The sequence below is a fragment of the Populus nigra genome, chromosome 12, assembly GCF_951802175.1.
Source record: "Populus nigra chromosome 12, ddPopNigr1.1, whole genome shotgun sequence".
Taxonomy (NCBI): Eukaryota; Viridiplantae; Streptophyta; class Magnoliopsida; order Malpighiales; family Salicaceae; genus Populus; species Populus nigra.
The window spans coordinates 2,021,611-2,037,333 of NC_084863.1; the positions used below are offsets into that span (position 1 = coordinate 2,021,611).

Sequence of the window (15,723 nt, forward strand, 5' to 3'; positions counted from 1 at the left end):
CTAAGCAGTGTCCTTCAAGTGATGAAGAAAGAGATGAAATGGAAAAGGTTCCTTATGCATCCGCAGTTGGTAGCTTGATGTATGCCATGGTTTGCACAAGGCCGGATATAGCTCATGCAGTTGGTGTGGTTAGTCGGTTCCTCTCCAATCCTGGTAAAGAACACTGGTCAGCAGTGAAATGGATACTCAGGTATCTCAAAGGTACTTCTAGTTTCAGCTTATGTTTTGGTAATGATAAACCTGTGTTGGATGGATACACAGATGCAGATATGGCTGGTGATGTTGATTCTAGAAAGTCCACATCAGGATACTTGATGAAGTTTGCAGGGGGAGCAGTCTCATGGCAATCAAGGTTGCAAAAATGTGTGGCATTATCCACTACAGAGGCTGAATATATTGCTCTTACTGAAGGGGGCAAAGAGTTGTTATGGATGAAGAAGTTCTTACATGAACTTGGCCTAGTTCAAGAGAACTTTGTGTTGCACTGTGATAGTCAAAGTGCAATCCATCTCAGTAAGCATCCTACTTTTCACTCTCGGTCAAAGCACATTGAAGTTAGATATCAATGGATTCGAGATGCTATGGAGATGAAGTCATTTGTTGTTGAGAAGATCCATACTGATGACAACGTGTCAGATATGATGACCAAACCTCTACCGAGAGAGAAGTTTGAGTTTTGTAGAAGGGAAGCAGGCTTATCAGAGCCTCCTAAATTGAAGCTTACATGTTGATCGCCAATATGGCGAATTCCTCACATGGTGCGTGAGGGGGAGATTTGTTGTGTGGTCCCGCACCATGTGATGGGGGGACCACCACATTAATTAAGGAGGCAGCTGGCTGCCTCCTTGGTTTTAAATTAAATGAAACGGTTACTGTAGAGCAGCAGAAAAATTTAACAAGAAAGGAGAAGAAAACCGAGAGAAAAATAGAAGAAGAGGCAGCAGAGCAGCCTGCGTTCTTTCTTTGATTTCCAGTTCGTTCACCGTTGGATCGGGCTGAGATTTTGACAGCAGCTTCTAGACACATTCCTCTTCATTCTGGACGGTTGGATCGAAGATTGGTGGTGTGGAAGCTGGCCGTTTTGACAGAAAACGGGGCTGTCAGTTTTGTGAGTTTTTCTCAAATAATTCTCCTTTAATCTTGTTGCAATCCGAGAATAAGTAGTTCTTGATGATATATATGTTGTATCCCTTAGTTAAATCTGAGGAAGAACAGTTGTGAACCCATTATTTGTGATAGTGGAAGTTTTTAGGTGGACTCCGGTCCCGTGGTTTTTCCCGCATCGGGTTTTCCACGTAAAAATCTTGGTGTTAATTTGTGTGATTATTTGCATTATATTTGATCATTGTTTGAATCTGTTTTTTACTGCACAAAGAGGGAAAAAGGATTGGGACTTGTGAATTGTGAATGTATTCCGCTTAATTGATCCGGTTAGTTGTCCCGAGTTTTCCCAACATTTTGAATGCACGCAATAATTTGATTTTTAATAAGATAGAAATCAACTAAATGATATGTATTACTTCTAAGGATTGGATTTTAGAATCTGATTCATACCAACACAATTACTTGGATGAGAGAAAGTAGTGTCGTGATGATTACATGGTGATTACATTGACATCCTTATGCTTTCTCCTATGAATTTTACACATATTCATAAGAAAAATTAACTATGTAATGGATGATTTGGCAAGGCAGTTTATTAAGAATCTGACTTGGTCGCATGATTACAGTTCTCTTTCATGATTTTATATTTTGTTTGTTTTGTCTGCTACACTGACTTAACAAAATTAAGAATTTAGTTTAGTTTGTTTTGTTCTTGTTTAGTTCGTAAATTTTCTGGGACATTTGTTACTTTTGTTTTTCTATTTAGCCATGCTATTGTTGGCTAAATCAGTTGATTAATAAAGTTCTATCTTGCATAAAAAAACAAACATGTTTATTTTCTAATCATACATTATAAATGCGAAATTATTGTTCCAAAACATGATAAATGTTTATGGGGACACTCGTTAGCATTATCCCACATATAATACCACTAGGTTCCAAACATATGATCTTTGACTCTGGGAAGCTTACACACAATATCGTTGTAAATTAATATGGTCACAGATTTGAGGAGGGTTGACTCTGGGAAGCTTACACACAATATCGTTGTAAATTAATATGGTCAAAGATTTGAGGAGGGTAAGTTAATTGTTTTTCTCAGCCCCCAGGTTGCATTTTCATTGCTGTGGATCGGATTGATTGTCATTCTCTGTCGTTGTTTGGTCTTGGATGTTAACATTGATCTCATTAATCACCGCTTCAAATCTCGTGTTGTTGGCACCACTACGCCTTTTGGCACCGCCAGTTTGTCCTTATCGACCCAAAAGAAGAAGAAGAAACCAGTGTTAAACAATCTGGTATACACCAACAGTTAAATTCAAACACTGTTCAAGTTATATCATATTATGAATTGTATTCTGCTTGCTAACCTGTGGTGATTGCGATTATGGCTGCTGTTTTTCTCTTGTGGTGCACAATAAATCCCACAATAGCCCAGAAAATTACGAAGATTGGAATTGTGGTTCCAAGTATCACTGGAAGCTTGTTACTCTTTTTTCTGCGACCTGAAGGAATTGATGAACTGGTAGTGCCATCAGTACTAGTTGGCTGACAGGACTTGCCGGAGACACACAAGTATGGATTGCCTGATACCCTGTAATATTTTTCCACCAGATTATATGATTTAATCATCAAAGTAGAAACTATTTCTTAAAAATTGACGAGACATCAGAGATTTCAATAAAACTAAACTGTATTTTCATAGGCGCTTACACTAATTTCAGCTTCTTATTCGTTGATATTGATGGAGGAATTGTTCCACTGAAGTAATTATCTGCCAAGTTCCTAGATTGAAGAAACAGGAAAGGAAAAATGTTGTGATATTTTGTCGAAAATGTAAATCCTGTTTCAAATTTGCTTGAAGGGGGCACGCTGAATCCCGGGACAGAGTATTCTTTTTGCATCCCAATACCAGTCTTTAGGAAAGCATGCCAGAATCCTTACAAGAGCATTTTGTAACAATCAACAAGAGATTATTTGGGAGAATCTTACAGTTCTTTGAGGTTAGGTAAGGAGCCAAGGAAATCTGGAATAAGTCCGTTTATGCTGCTATTCTGCAAATTGCTGGGTTGAATAGGAAACAAAAATGCTAGCAATGTGTTAGAACAATTAAGAAAATATCTGAAATTGGTTCAACTCATTTACAGTTTACTTACATTGTCACAAGGGCATCCATGGAGCTAAAATCCGGAAGTTCCCCTGAAAGATCAAAGTTGCTAAGGTCCCTGAAAACCCCAAAAACATTATGAACACAAATAAATTATTAAACCAGCAAGTAAAATTATACTCCTAAATAAATAAGAAGAAATTGAGCATTTTCCTGATGAGAGTAGGGAAAGATGATTTACAATGCCGTTATGCGAGGTATGGTATCATTGCTACAACTAATCCATTCCCATGTGTATGGAGAAGGAAGACATGGATCACCAGACCATTCTTGTAATGCATCACTGAATACTTTTTGGAGTTCACTTAAGCCTTCCACTGACAAATTTAACATGAAAGTTATCTGTAAGTATATATATGCAGAAATTCCAATATCAATTTTATGCTAATTAACAAATCAGCTATAATGCATACCATCTTTGCTATTGGTTCCATCTGTTAGGTGGTCGCTAATATAAAAGACTTCCATGGCATTGACAAGTGGAGGAAGTGTAGAATCAGGGTTGGCAGCCAACGAAAACGAGGTGTTTGAAGAAGCTGTGAAGTTAATAAACGTTTCTGTCACTTCTCCATAAGGTGGGATAATGGGATCTGATACGGGCTTTTTATCGATGTAAGCCTTAAAGGACCTGTTTTGGGTGGTATCGAGCTGGGTCACTTCAGAGAAATACAAGTTCATGTATATTGAAACTTCTTGATCTGGAAAACCAGGATTTATACTGATAGAATCTGACGTGCTTGAGATTGTAATAGCATTCTGCAAGACTGCTTGTGGAGGATTATCCGGTGCATTAACAACATCAATGGTTATTGCATCGCTTGCGACCGAAGTTATCCCGCTATCAACTGTTGCTGGAACCCAAATGCGATCATAAGCATCATCCGGGAGCCTGAAAATCATCTAAAAATTGTAAGAAGAAAAAAACAATGAAAATAATAACAAGGATCGCCAGTGTATGATCACTACCTTACTGTTTCCTTAGCACCATAAGCAACCCTTGACCTTAAAAACAGTGCATAGTTCGGATCAAGATAGTTATACATTTTTGAATCCAAGTTCCTAACCTCAAGTGCTGATATAAATGGAAACTGGTTAGGCTGTGTTTGGGCAAGACAGATGCTGGTTGTATCGCCTTTGGAAACATAGACTACTTCATAATATACAAGCTGATCAAGTGAGGTCTTGACCGTGGCCCAGTCGTTTCCATCAATATGCATATCGAAAGATGGAGGAGATGATTTTTTGTCATAGTTTCCATAGAAGAAGCTGGCACGAACAAGAAGTGGATTGCCCTTGTTCTCAGAGAAAGAGTAACAATTCTTTTTCCGAGTTGTGAACACCGTAAGAGTGCTCATTACAGGTGACATTGTCTTGCTAGACTGCACCACTTCAGCCTGGCTGTCCTGGAACATGTCGCTATCTCCCATCCATACTATCGAATTTCCGTCCGTGTAAACATCAGATGCTCCACAATCAATGAAAACTGGAAAAACATACAGATTAAAATGGTTAGATTTTTTATTTCTGGAGGATTAGAATGAAGTGGGTTTATATTGAAATATATATATAGAAAGAAAGAAAATAAAATCCAACCATCTGCATTTGCTGAAAAAGCAAAGAAGGCTAAGAGGAGGAACACAAGGCAGCTAGCCATGATCAACACTGAGAGAGATAGGACACAAGGAATGAATTGTTACTCTATCATGGATACTATATATATTGTTTTGTTCTTGAATAAACCCGTCTAGTTGGTCCAGTCTTTATCCCGTACGTGTCGGTTTTTTATGGCTTCCTCCACAATTTATGGCAGAGAAGACGTAATTAATAGAGCCATTGTACAGGATAAATATTTTATAATATTGTTGATGAGGGTGTTTGCAAAAATTAGGTGCTAGTATTGCTTACTATAATTAATGTCTTCTAGGATGTAATGCATAGTTGTGGTATTCCAATTTTTATTTTCCTTTTTTAATTAATGCTTTTATAAGAGTTGGTATGCTAGTATGATCGGAAATTATTTTATGATGCTAAAGTAGATACTTACGGTGTATAAAAAAGATAAACATGAAGAAATTTTTATTGTATTTTCTTTAAATTCAATGATTAAATGCATGTACTTACCTGAAATTAAGACAGGAGAGGCAATAAGTTTATAGTATAGTTTGAAGTTAAGGATGTCCTGTGAATTTATCTTAAAGCCTAGACATTGACTTTGAATGTGAAAGAGTAGTCGTTCTTCTTTTGATTATTGGGCTTGATGGTCGCCATTGACTTCACTGCTTACATTCAAAATTCCTCGGAATCTTACAGCGAACGGGGGGGGATTTGCTGGCCATGTGCTCTGAGAGGATGTCAATGAACTGTGATCAATATATTCTGGGGGAGACGAAGCTCTTCATTATTGATTTCCTTGTATCTTAATTTTTTATGTTAGTTTTTCCAGGGTAATTAAATTGTTTTTTTAAATATCTTTTACTTCTATTTAAATTCTCCAATCTCGAAAACATATTTAAGAGGATAATGTAGAGATTCCAAGAGAATTTCATAAGGTACTAGCTTATGATTTTCAAAACTAAAAGATTAATTATTAAATTATTAAAAAAATATAATGAATAAATTATAATTTATGGAAAAGGACAGCATGGAATGGCTGTTTTCTTTGTATGCCAAGGTGTGGGAAAACCGTGTATGGTATATAGACATGGACAAAGGCCTGATCTGGCCAAGGATCATAGTCACCGGTTGTCCCCAAATTAATGGGTCGACCCATTAGTTGGTGGGTCACCTCATGAATTGTGTTATTTTGGTTTAGATATATATTGTGTGTGTGGTTATATATTACATGGAGTCCGCATCAAATTGGTTGTTGGGTTCAAAACCCTAGCGCTAAGGAACCTCGAGTGAGAGAGTCACGTAAACTTAGGTATGGGTATGAGTATAGGGGTCTGTAAACTTAGGTATGGGTATGAGTATAGGGGTCTGTTTGGCTGTGCATTTCAACCTGCGTTTCGCCAAATTTTGAATTTTTATTTTTTGCTAAAATTAAGTACGGTTTGTATTTTTTGAATCGTTTTGATGTGCTGATGTTAAAAATAATTTTTAAAAAATAAAAAAACATCATTGGCATGTATTTCGGCACGAAAAGCTATTTGAAAAGTAACCGCTACCACACTACCAAACACACTCTAGATTTAACGGTTGTTCAAACCCAATATTTTTGGAGTTGGCTGAGCACCAAGCTCGATTTCAGATGGATTTAGTGACCCTCTCAACCTATTGATCTTAAGTTTAGTTGTGTGTCAAGCATTAAAGGCTAAAGGTCTGAAAATTATTATAAAGCCCATGTTGGATTATAAGATTTAGCTTATTTATTTTTATAACTTTTAATATAAAATATTAATGAGATAAAAATATGGTAGGCTCTTGAAAGATTTTTTATATACTTGAAGGTATAGTAAAATGAATATCTCTATTGTGTAAGGGATATATGTTCCTCATTAATGTTTTGTAAAAGATATTTATTCTTCATTAATGTTATCAAAAAAAGATGATTCTCCGATTCCTTTACTCCAGCAAAACTACAAGGTTTAGATGCTATTAATATCTCATAAATCACTTAGATAAATAGTCATTTTTTATTCTCTTGACCCTATTACTATTAGATAAATAGTTACTTTTTTTATTCTCATAACCCTATTACTTTCGAATCTCAAAGCACTTGTTAAACCAAAATAAAAACCGACACTCTTGTTATTGAAATTTAATATTTATTCTCTCATTTGTTTCCATTTATTTCTTAAAAATTACTGATTTTATCATCTGAGTATCTCTAAACCTCATCATAATTAATTGTTTTGTAGGTGTTAAGTCTTTCACTATCAATCATTCATTTATGAAATTCTAGAGAATGGATTATTCACATGAATATATGATTATTCATTATCAAGACACTTAAAAATCTTATTCTCAGGTATATTAAATTTTGAAACATTATCATATAGTTATCAAGTTTTGAAGATATATGGTTAGGGTTTTGTAGAGATTTAAGAGAAAAATATTAGAAAAAGTGAATGCAGGAAGCGGTTTTGTTTTTTCCACTTGATTTGATAGACTAGATAACTGAATTTCTTTACGTTTATTTACTTTAAACTTACGCCCACGCACATATTTGAAGGGAGATTTATGAGAGAGTCTCGTCCCACAATTATTAAATTTGGCATGACACTTGATTGGATTAAAAAAAAAAAATCTGAAATTGATTTAGTTTGAACTCATTAACCTAATAGGTTAATTCACAATCTGATAGAATAAGTTAAAACCTAATTTTATTTATAAAAAAAATCTTTAAAACTCCATTGCTTTAACTTTTAAAAAACTTAAAATAAATTAACTAAAATCAATTCAAATTAACTTACTCAACCTATAAATATAACCTTGAGTCAGGTTATAGACTAAATTAAATTTAACAACTTTGCTCATGATTCCCACATTATGTTTTTTTCCACCTTGACAAGCTTTAATGAAACAAATGGATATATGTTAATAATGGAAAGAAAAATATAAGATTGGATCCATAAAATTATTTATATAAAATTCCATTTACGGATGTGATAACAAGATGTCTTAAAAAGGGTTTTTATTATTATTATTATTAAGATCCTAAAAGAGATTATTATTTTTTTGAAAAAAAAATGCATCGTGGTTTTTATTTTTATTCTATGCGGATCCCCACTCTAAATCAAAAGAAAAACATCAATTCATATGCAATTGGGATGAAGTTATTGGATTTGATTGAATCAAGTTGAAAAGAATAGTCTTAATTTGACCAAAGCATTCTTTATAAGGACTGAATCAAAGAATTCGCACATGCAGACATGAAAACAGGGGTCTTGCCCATCAAATCTCTGTTCTTGGACGATCTAAATGTTCCTAGAATGAAGATAAAACAGTCTTGTAATGGGCTACTTCTTTGCTGTACAACATTCTTGGTAAACCCAAAACATTGAAAGCATGCTGTTAGGGCTCTAGGCGCGGGGACGCGCCAACGAAGGCACACTGCCTAGAATTCGGCAGCGATGGACAACGGCAGCCTTGCATAGGCAGAAATGAATTCGGCAAGCAGCGTGCAATGATCTATGCGAGTCTTTGAGCTACGACTTGGCATGGATGTGGGGGGCTTAGATACTGGACCTTCTAAGTCAGCAGCTGACGCAGCAGAACAGGCAGTTGGGACTGCCAAGTAGACAGCCAGGAAATGGGGGAAGTGGCAGCTTCATGGGAGGCAAAACGTGGGAGCATAACTGGGGTGTTCTCCATGCCACTAAGTCCTGGAAACATGGGATCATGGGTAAGAGGTAGTGCTCCACTATGTCCTGAAAACATGGGATCATGGGATGGAGGAAGTGCTCCACTAGGTCCCGAAAATGGGGGATAATGGGGGGGAGCCTGCAGCTCATGTATGTCTATAAATAGGCTTGCCAAGCCTCTATTGTGGTAGCATGCGATTTTGTGCATAGCACACACACTCTTTTGTGTATTCCTTTGTTGATGAGATAAATAAAGGTTGAGAGGGATTCTTGTAATCTTGTTGTGCTTGCTTGTGTTGGTTTCCTTGTTTGCGACGAAGCTATTGTGAGAACCTCTTTGGGTGAGCGAAACACATAGTCGTAGGGAAACACGAGCGAAAAGAGTGAGGCAAGGCTGAGTCTAGTCGGGACTAGACTGCCGCATTGGGTTGAATTTCGTTGCGAAAAATTTAACCCCGTGACAATTGGTATCAGAGCACGGTTGATTCTAACAACGTGCAACAGAAGTCATGGAAGCTATTCGGGAACGGTTGACGCGTCTTGAGACTTTGATAGGGTTGGATGAAGAAGACGAAGAACGTTCTATTATGGATCGCTTGAAGGAAGCTATGGAAAGTGCTGAAAGGGCTGAGAGCCTGTATATATCTCTTGCGGCAGAATCAAGTGAAAGATTGGCTGCTGCCGAAGAGACGATTGCCATTCTAAAGAGGGCAGTGACAAACGCTCCTATTGGGGTAAGTAATTCGAAACCTAAAGTGCCTGAACCAAAGTGTTTTGGTGGAGCAAGAAGTTCCAAAGAGCTGGAGAATTTCTTGTGGGATATGGAACAATACTTTAATGTTGCGAAGATTGGCGCGGCTGAACAAGTGGATCTTACCGTGATGTATCTCACGGGTGATGCGAAGCTTTGGTGGCGAACGAGAACCAAAGAGGACTTAAGTGCTGGACGTCCAAAGATTGAGACGTGGGATTGTCTCAAGCAAGAGCTGAAAGAGCAGTTCCTTCCGAACAACACGTCGTGGATTGCGCGGGAGGAACTTAAAAGACTCAAACATGACAGGTCAGTTCGTGATTATGTTAAGTCTTTCAGTTCTTTGATTCTCGACATCGAGAATATGTCCGAGAAGGACAGGCTATTCAACTTCATGTCCGGATTGCAAACTTGGGCGCAAGCGGAACTAAGGCGACAGAATGTAAAGGATCTGTCCTCCGCTATTGCTGCTGCGGACAGTTTGATTGATTTTAAATCAACTACTAAAGAGGGCTATACATCAACCTCCTTCAAGTCTAAGGGAAGAAACAAGGAGGAAAGAACGAGGAAGAAGTTCGGTGGGGGTGCATCGAGGGCTACTGCCGCGGAGAAGGGCAAGGCCAAGTTTATGGGTGCACAAGGTAAGAGTACTAAACCGAACTTTACTTGCTTCATTTGTGATGGTCCTCACTTTGCGAGGGAATGTCCAAAGAGGGAGAAGTTGAATGCTATTCGGGCTGGGGATAGCGATGAGGGGGAAGGGGTAGTTACGCACGTCAATCCTATGCGTGTGATAAACTGCCTGGTAGCTAAATCAGGGGATGGGGCTGCCGAAACCCGCCCTGTCGATAAAGACTTGGCGAGAATTGATGCACTGCGAAAAGGGAAGTCAGGGGCTACGGACAATCTAATGTATGTGAAGATTGTGATAAATGGCAAAGACGTGAATGCTATGCTGGATTCAGGCGCAACCCACACGTTTGTGGCAGATCGGCTGGTGAAAGAACTTGGCCTGCGGCTGAGTGACAGCCACACATCCATGAAGGCAGTAAACTCGAAGGCACAGAGGATTGCTGGGATGTCTTACGATGTGCCGATAATGCTGGATCAGTGGAGAGGTAAGCATGATGTGCTGGTCGTAAATCTTGATGATTACGATATTATTCTTGGCCTTGATTTCTTACGAAAAGCCAAGGTTGTCTTGATGCCTTATCTCAATGGAATGATGATTGCAAGTGAGGGATGCCCATGTTTCGTCCCATGTTGTAACGTCGCAGCTGCGAATGTGGTGAAAAAGGGGAAGAGCTTGGTCTCGGCAATTGCTATTGATAAAGCATTGCGGAAAGGAGGGGAAGTGTTTCTGGCAACAATAGTTGACGAGAAGGCAGACCATTGTGGTGAGGTGCCGAAAGAAATTGCTAGCGTGCTGCAGCAATTCGAAGATGTGATGCCGCCTCAGCTACCCAAGAAACTCCCGCCTAGGAGGGCCATTGACCATCGAATTGAGCTGGTGCCAGGGGCGAAGCCACCTTCTCAAGCCCCTTATCGAATGTCGCCAAGGGAATTGGCAGAATTGAGGAAACAATTGGAAGAGCTGATTGACTCAGGGTTTGTCCGGCCTTCCAAGGCTCCGTATGGTGCTCCGGTTTTGTTTCAAAAGAAGGCGGATGGAAGCCTTCGCATGTGTGTGGACTACCGAGCACTTAACAAGGTAACAATCAAAAACAAATATCATGTTCCTTTAATTCAGGATTTGATGGACAGATTGTGTGGAGCCTCAATCTTTACGAAATTGGACTTGCGATCGGGGTATTGGCAAGTGCGGGTTGCTGATGGTGATGAGCATAAAACTACTTGTGTGACAAGGTATGGCTCCTATGAGTTTCTAGTTATGCCATTTGGCCTAACAAATGCTCCAGCAACATTTTGTAATCTAATGAATGACGTGTTATATGATTTCTTAGACAATTTTGTTGTAGTCTACTTAGATGACATTGTAATCTATAGTAGAGGCATTGAAGATCATGTAACTCATCTCTCTAAAGTCCTAAGTAGGTTGAGAGAATATGAATTGTATGTAAAGAGAGAAAAGTGTGAGTTTGCAAAAGCTGAAATTATGTTCCTAGGCCACTTGATTGGGGAAGGACAAGTGAAGATGGATCCAAGGAAGATTCAAGCCATTGTTGAATGGACAGCACCAAAATCTGTCCCGGAATTGAGATCATTTTTGGGGCTTGCAAACTACTACAGACGATTCATTGAGGGTTATAGCAAGAAGACAACTCCTCTCTTGGATCTTCTCAAGAAGAGTCGGAGATGGGAATGGACGGTTGACTGCCAGCAAGCTTTTGAGAAGCTGAAGACAGCGGTAGCGTCAGCTCCAGTCTTGGGGCTGCCTGATTTTGAGAAGCCATTTGAAGTGCATACGGATGCTTCGGATAGGGCTATTGGTGGAGTGCTGGTGCAAGATGGACATCCGGTTGCTTTCGAGAGTCGGAAGCTAAATGACGCGGAACAGAATTACTCAACGCATGAGAAAGAAATGACGGCAGTAGTGCACTGCCTTGGCATATGGAGAGTATATCTGTTGGGGCCGAAATTTGTTGTCAAGACTGACAATGTTGCCAACACATTCTTCTGGACGCAGAAGAAATTGTCGCAGCGACAAGCTCGGTGGCAGGAATTCTTGGCCGAATATGATTTTGTATGGAAACACAAACCAGGAAACCACAATCAGGTTGCGGATGCACTTAGCAGACGCGAAGTAATCGCTACTGTTCTTGCTATTGTTCAGGTGGAGTCGGACATGCTGTGCCGACTTCGTCAAGCTGCGGGGGAGGATGCAGCGTACAAGAAATTGGTTGAGCTTGTACAAGAAGGGACAATACGAAGGTATTGGTTGGAACAAGACTTACTCTATGCAAAGGGGGGTCGAATCTTCGTGCCAAAGGGAGAGCTGCGGAAACACTTATTGATGGAGACTCATGATCCGCAGTGGGCTGGACATCCAGGTAGAGAAAGGATGGTTGCTCTCCTGTCGCAGACTTATTATTGGCCGAAGATGGAGGAAGATGTAGAACTTTATGTCAGGACTTGTCTAGTGTGCCAACAAGACAAGACGTTACGGCAGCGTGAGGCAGGCTTGTTACAGCCGCTGCCAATTCCAGAAAGGCCTTGGGTATCGGTCTCAATGGATTTCGTTGTTGGTTTTCCAAAGGTGGATGGCATGAACACAATCATGGTTGTTGTGGACAGATTCACTAAGTATGCGGTGTTTGTCGCTGCCCCGACGGTGTGTACAGCCGAAGTGGCCGCGGAATTATTCTACCGCAACGTGGTGAAATACTTTGGAGTACCTTCAGACATTGTAAGTGATCGTGATGTGAGATTCACAGGCAGATTCTGGACAGCTTTGTTCAACATGATGGGAACAAGGCTGAAGTTTTCGACTGCCAATCACCCGCAAACTGATGGACAAACGGAAAGGATAAATGCTTTGCTGGAGGAATATTTGAGACACTACGTGACAGCGACGCAGCGAAACTGGCTGGAGTTGCTGGATAGTGCGCAGTTTTGCTATAATCTTCAAAAATCCTTGGCAACGGAAGCAAGTCCGTTTGAGCTAGTTTTGGGAGCCCAACCCCAAACTCCTGCGGAGATTGCAGTGCAGATATCGGGTGGGAAGAGTCCAGCAGCGTACAGGTTTGCGATGGAACGGCAGGAACTATTTGAGCAAGCCCAAGATAGCTTGCGTAAGGCAAGGAAAAGGATGCTCAAATATGCCAATCAAAAGCGAAGATTGCTGGAATTCAGTATGGGTGACAAGGTGTTACTCAAGTTAACTCCGCAAATTTGGAAGAAAATTATGGGGACGACGAAGCACCGAGGGTTGATGCCAAGGTATGACGGGCCTTTTGAGGTCATTGAAAAGGTAGGGGCTGTGGCATACAGATTGGAGCTGCCCGAACGGCTGAAGCTTCATCCTACTTTTCACGTAAGTTACTTGCGGCCTTTTTATGAAGATCATGAGGATCCGAAAAGAAGTAAGTCGCAACGAGCTCCTCCTACGATTCATAAACAATTTGACGATGGTATTGTCAAGATTATGGATCATCGTAGACTCGGCCAACATCGAAAGAATCGGCGGACAGAATTCTTGATAAAATGGAAGAAAAATGAGGAGGTTTCGTGGGAAAAGGACACTGATTTATGGCAATTTGAGGACCAAATACAAGACTACCTCACATCTATTCCGACGAGGGCGTCGGACTCTTCTAGTGGGGGTGGTTTGTTAGGGCTCTAGGCGCGGGGACGCGCCAACGAAGGCACACTGCCTAGAATTCGGCAGCGATGGACAGCGGCAGCCTTGCATAGGCAGAAATGAATTCGGCAAGCAGCGTGCAATGATCTATGCGAGTCTTTGAGCTACGACTTGGCATGGATGTGGGGGGCTTAGATACTGGACCTTCTAAGTCAGCAGCTGACGCAGCAGAACAGGCAGTTGGGACTGCCAAGTAGACAGCCAGGAAATGGGGGAAGTGGCAGCTTCATGGGAGGCAAAACGTGGGAGCATAACTGGGGTGTTCTCCATGCCACTAAGTCCTGGAAACATGGGATCATGGGTAAGAGGTAGTGCTCCACTATGTCCTGAAAACATGGGATCATGGGATGGAGGAAGTGCTCCACTAGGTCCCGAAAATGGGGGATAATGGGGGGGAGCCTGCAGCTCATGTATGTCTATAAATAGGCTTGCCAAGCCTCTGTTGTGGTAGCATGCGATTTTGTGCATAGCACACACACTCTTTTGTGTATTCCTTTGTTGATGAGATAAATAAAGGTTGAGAGGGATTCTTGTAATCTTGTTGTGCTTGCTTGTGTTGGTTTCCTTGTTTGCGACGAAGCTATTGTGAGAACCTCTTTGGGTGAGCGAAACACATAGTCGTAGGGAAACACGAGCGAAAAGAGTGAGGCAAGGCTGAGTCTAGTCGGGACTAGACTGCCGCATTGGGTTGAATTTCGTTGCGAAAAATTTAACCCCGTGACACATGTCATTGTGAGGATTACTTCTTTGAGCACTTCATGGATTATTGTAGCTCTGATACAGGCTATATATATTTTATTTGTAATCCGACGACAAGGCAGTTCAAGAGGATTTCTCATCCTGTACTTAAGTTTGATAATAATAAGCCAAATCTTTGTATTGTATTTGATACCCTAAAATCACCATGCTACTTGGTTATTTGTTAATCTTACCATGTTGATGTATTCGTCAGAGACTGTGTCATGGAGTTTATAGCAATATTATTATGGAGAGCCATCTGGGGTTTTGTTGCCTTTCAATGTTCTTCGTAATGCTGTCATTCGTTGGTTCAGTTTAGAAGAGAGACTGTATTTTGATGTTGATAGTGAGTGCGCGAATGTAATGCCCCAATGCCAAAGTTTCCGAAGGAGGGACATCGGCGGCGGATTCTGTACTTCGGAGAGTCTCGAGGCTTTTTGCATGTTGAAATAACCCAAATCCGTTCTGTTCCATAATTTGATGTTTGGGAGATGGAATCGAATTGTTCTAGATGGTTTGTGACCATGTGAATAGTTATTACTCTATAAGAATGGTACTGTTTAACAGGTAGTTTGGTGCAGAGTAGAGGTACGGTGTGGTGCGTCTCCATTTTCTATATCGAGAATCATTAGGGCTGAAAAGGAAGAAGACTCAAAAGTTGTGTGCTGCATTTTTTCTGATGGGATGTCTAACAAGCTTTGTGATTTGCAGCATGAACCTAAATTTCTTTCAGGTGGTTTTAATGGTAAATTGGATTATGAATGCCTTGTTGCCTTTGAATGCTTCGAAACCTTTACTTGTATCTGAGAAAAACATTTGCTTCGGATGGAATATTTCAACCATCAACTAGCTTTTCTTCTTTGGAATGTCTTCATTGTTGAAGTTTCTGTTTCTGCATGCAGAAGCCAAAGCTCCATTGTTTAGATCAATTAGCCTCCGACCTTGAATATAACTATTGATCACACAAATCAAGAACGCAGGTTCGTCCTATATGCATCCTCGGAGAATAGTGAACGCCAACAACATTAAAATCTACAATGCACCAGCGATGAGTTGTGTGAAAATATTATTTCAGCAAACACAAATAGATATCCCTATATATTTTGCTCCAAACAATCTACCCAGGGAAGAACATGTTAGTATATATGTCTGGTAGTCGATCAGTTTATTACACGTGATATTGATTTTGTTCATGTAAATATATTTAATTTATTAATAAAAACTTATTTATCTTTAATATTCATTAAATATTTTATTAATAAATCTAATATTTGATTTATGAATTTAAAATAAAGAAATCAATAAATTTGGTGTTGAAAACAAATATGATTTAACA

At 39.9% G+C, this 15,723-nt stretch overlaps 1 protein-coding gene across 1 annotated transcript; it reads right to left on the reverse strand.

The window, feature by feature from the left end:
* Positions 1-1,935: 1,935 nt before the first annotated feature.
* LOC133669454 (uncharacterized protein At1g24485-like) lies at positions 1,936-5,025 on the reverse strand. Its single transcript, XM_062089597.1, has 9 exons — positions 4,865-5,025; positions 4,238-4,754; positions 3,685-4,160; positions 3,453-3,588; positions 3,261-3,329; positions 3,097-3,168; positions 2,818-2,889; positions 2,475-2,698; positions 1,936-2,356 (listed from the first exon to the last, which is right to left on the reverse strand). The coding sequence occupies exons 1-9, from the start codon at positions 4,923-4,925 to the stop codon at positions 2,223-2,225; spliced, it is 1,761 nt and encodes a 586-aa protein (XP_061945581.1). The 5' UTR covers positions 4,926-5,025; the 3' UTR covers positions 1,936-2,222.
* Between the last annotated feature and the right edge of the window lie 10,698 nt (positions 5,026-15,723).

Coding starts and splice junctions, on each gene's coding strand:
- LOC133669454 (XM_062089597.1), bottom strand. CDS start 4,925: ATGGCTAGCTGCCTTGTGTTCCTCCTCTTAGCCTTCTTTGCTTTTTCA. Junction 3,589..3,684: donor TGGAACCAATAGCAAAGATG/GTATGCATTATA, acceptor TAAATTTGTCAG/TGGAAGGCTTAAGTGAACTC. Junction 2,357..2,474: donor CATAATCGCAATCACCACAG/GTTAGCAAGCAG, acceptor TGGGTCGATAAG/GACAAACTGGCGGTGCCAAA.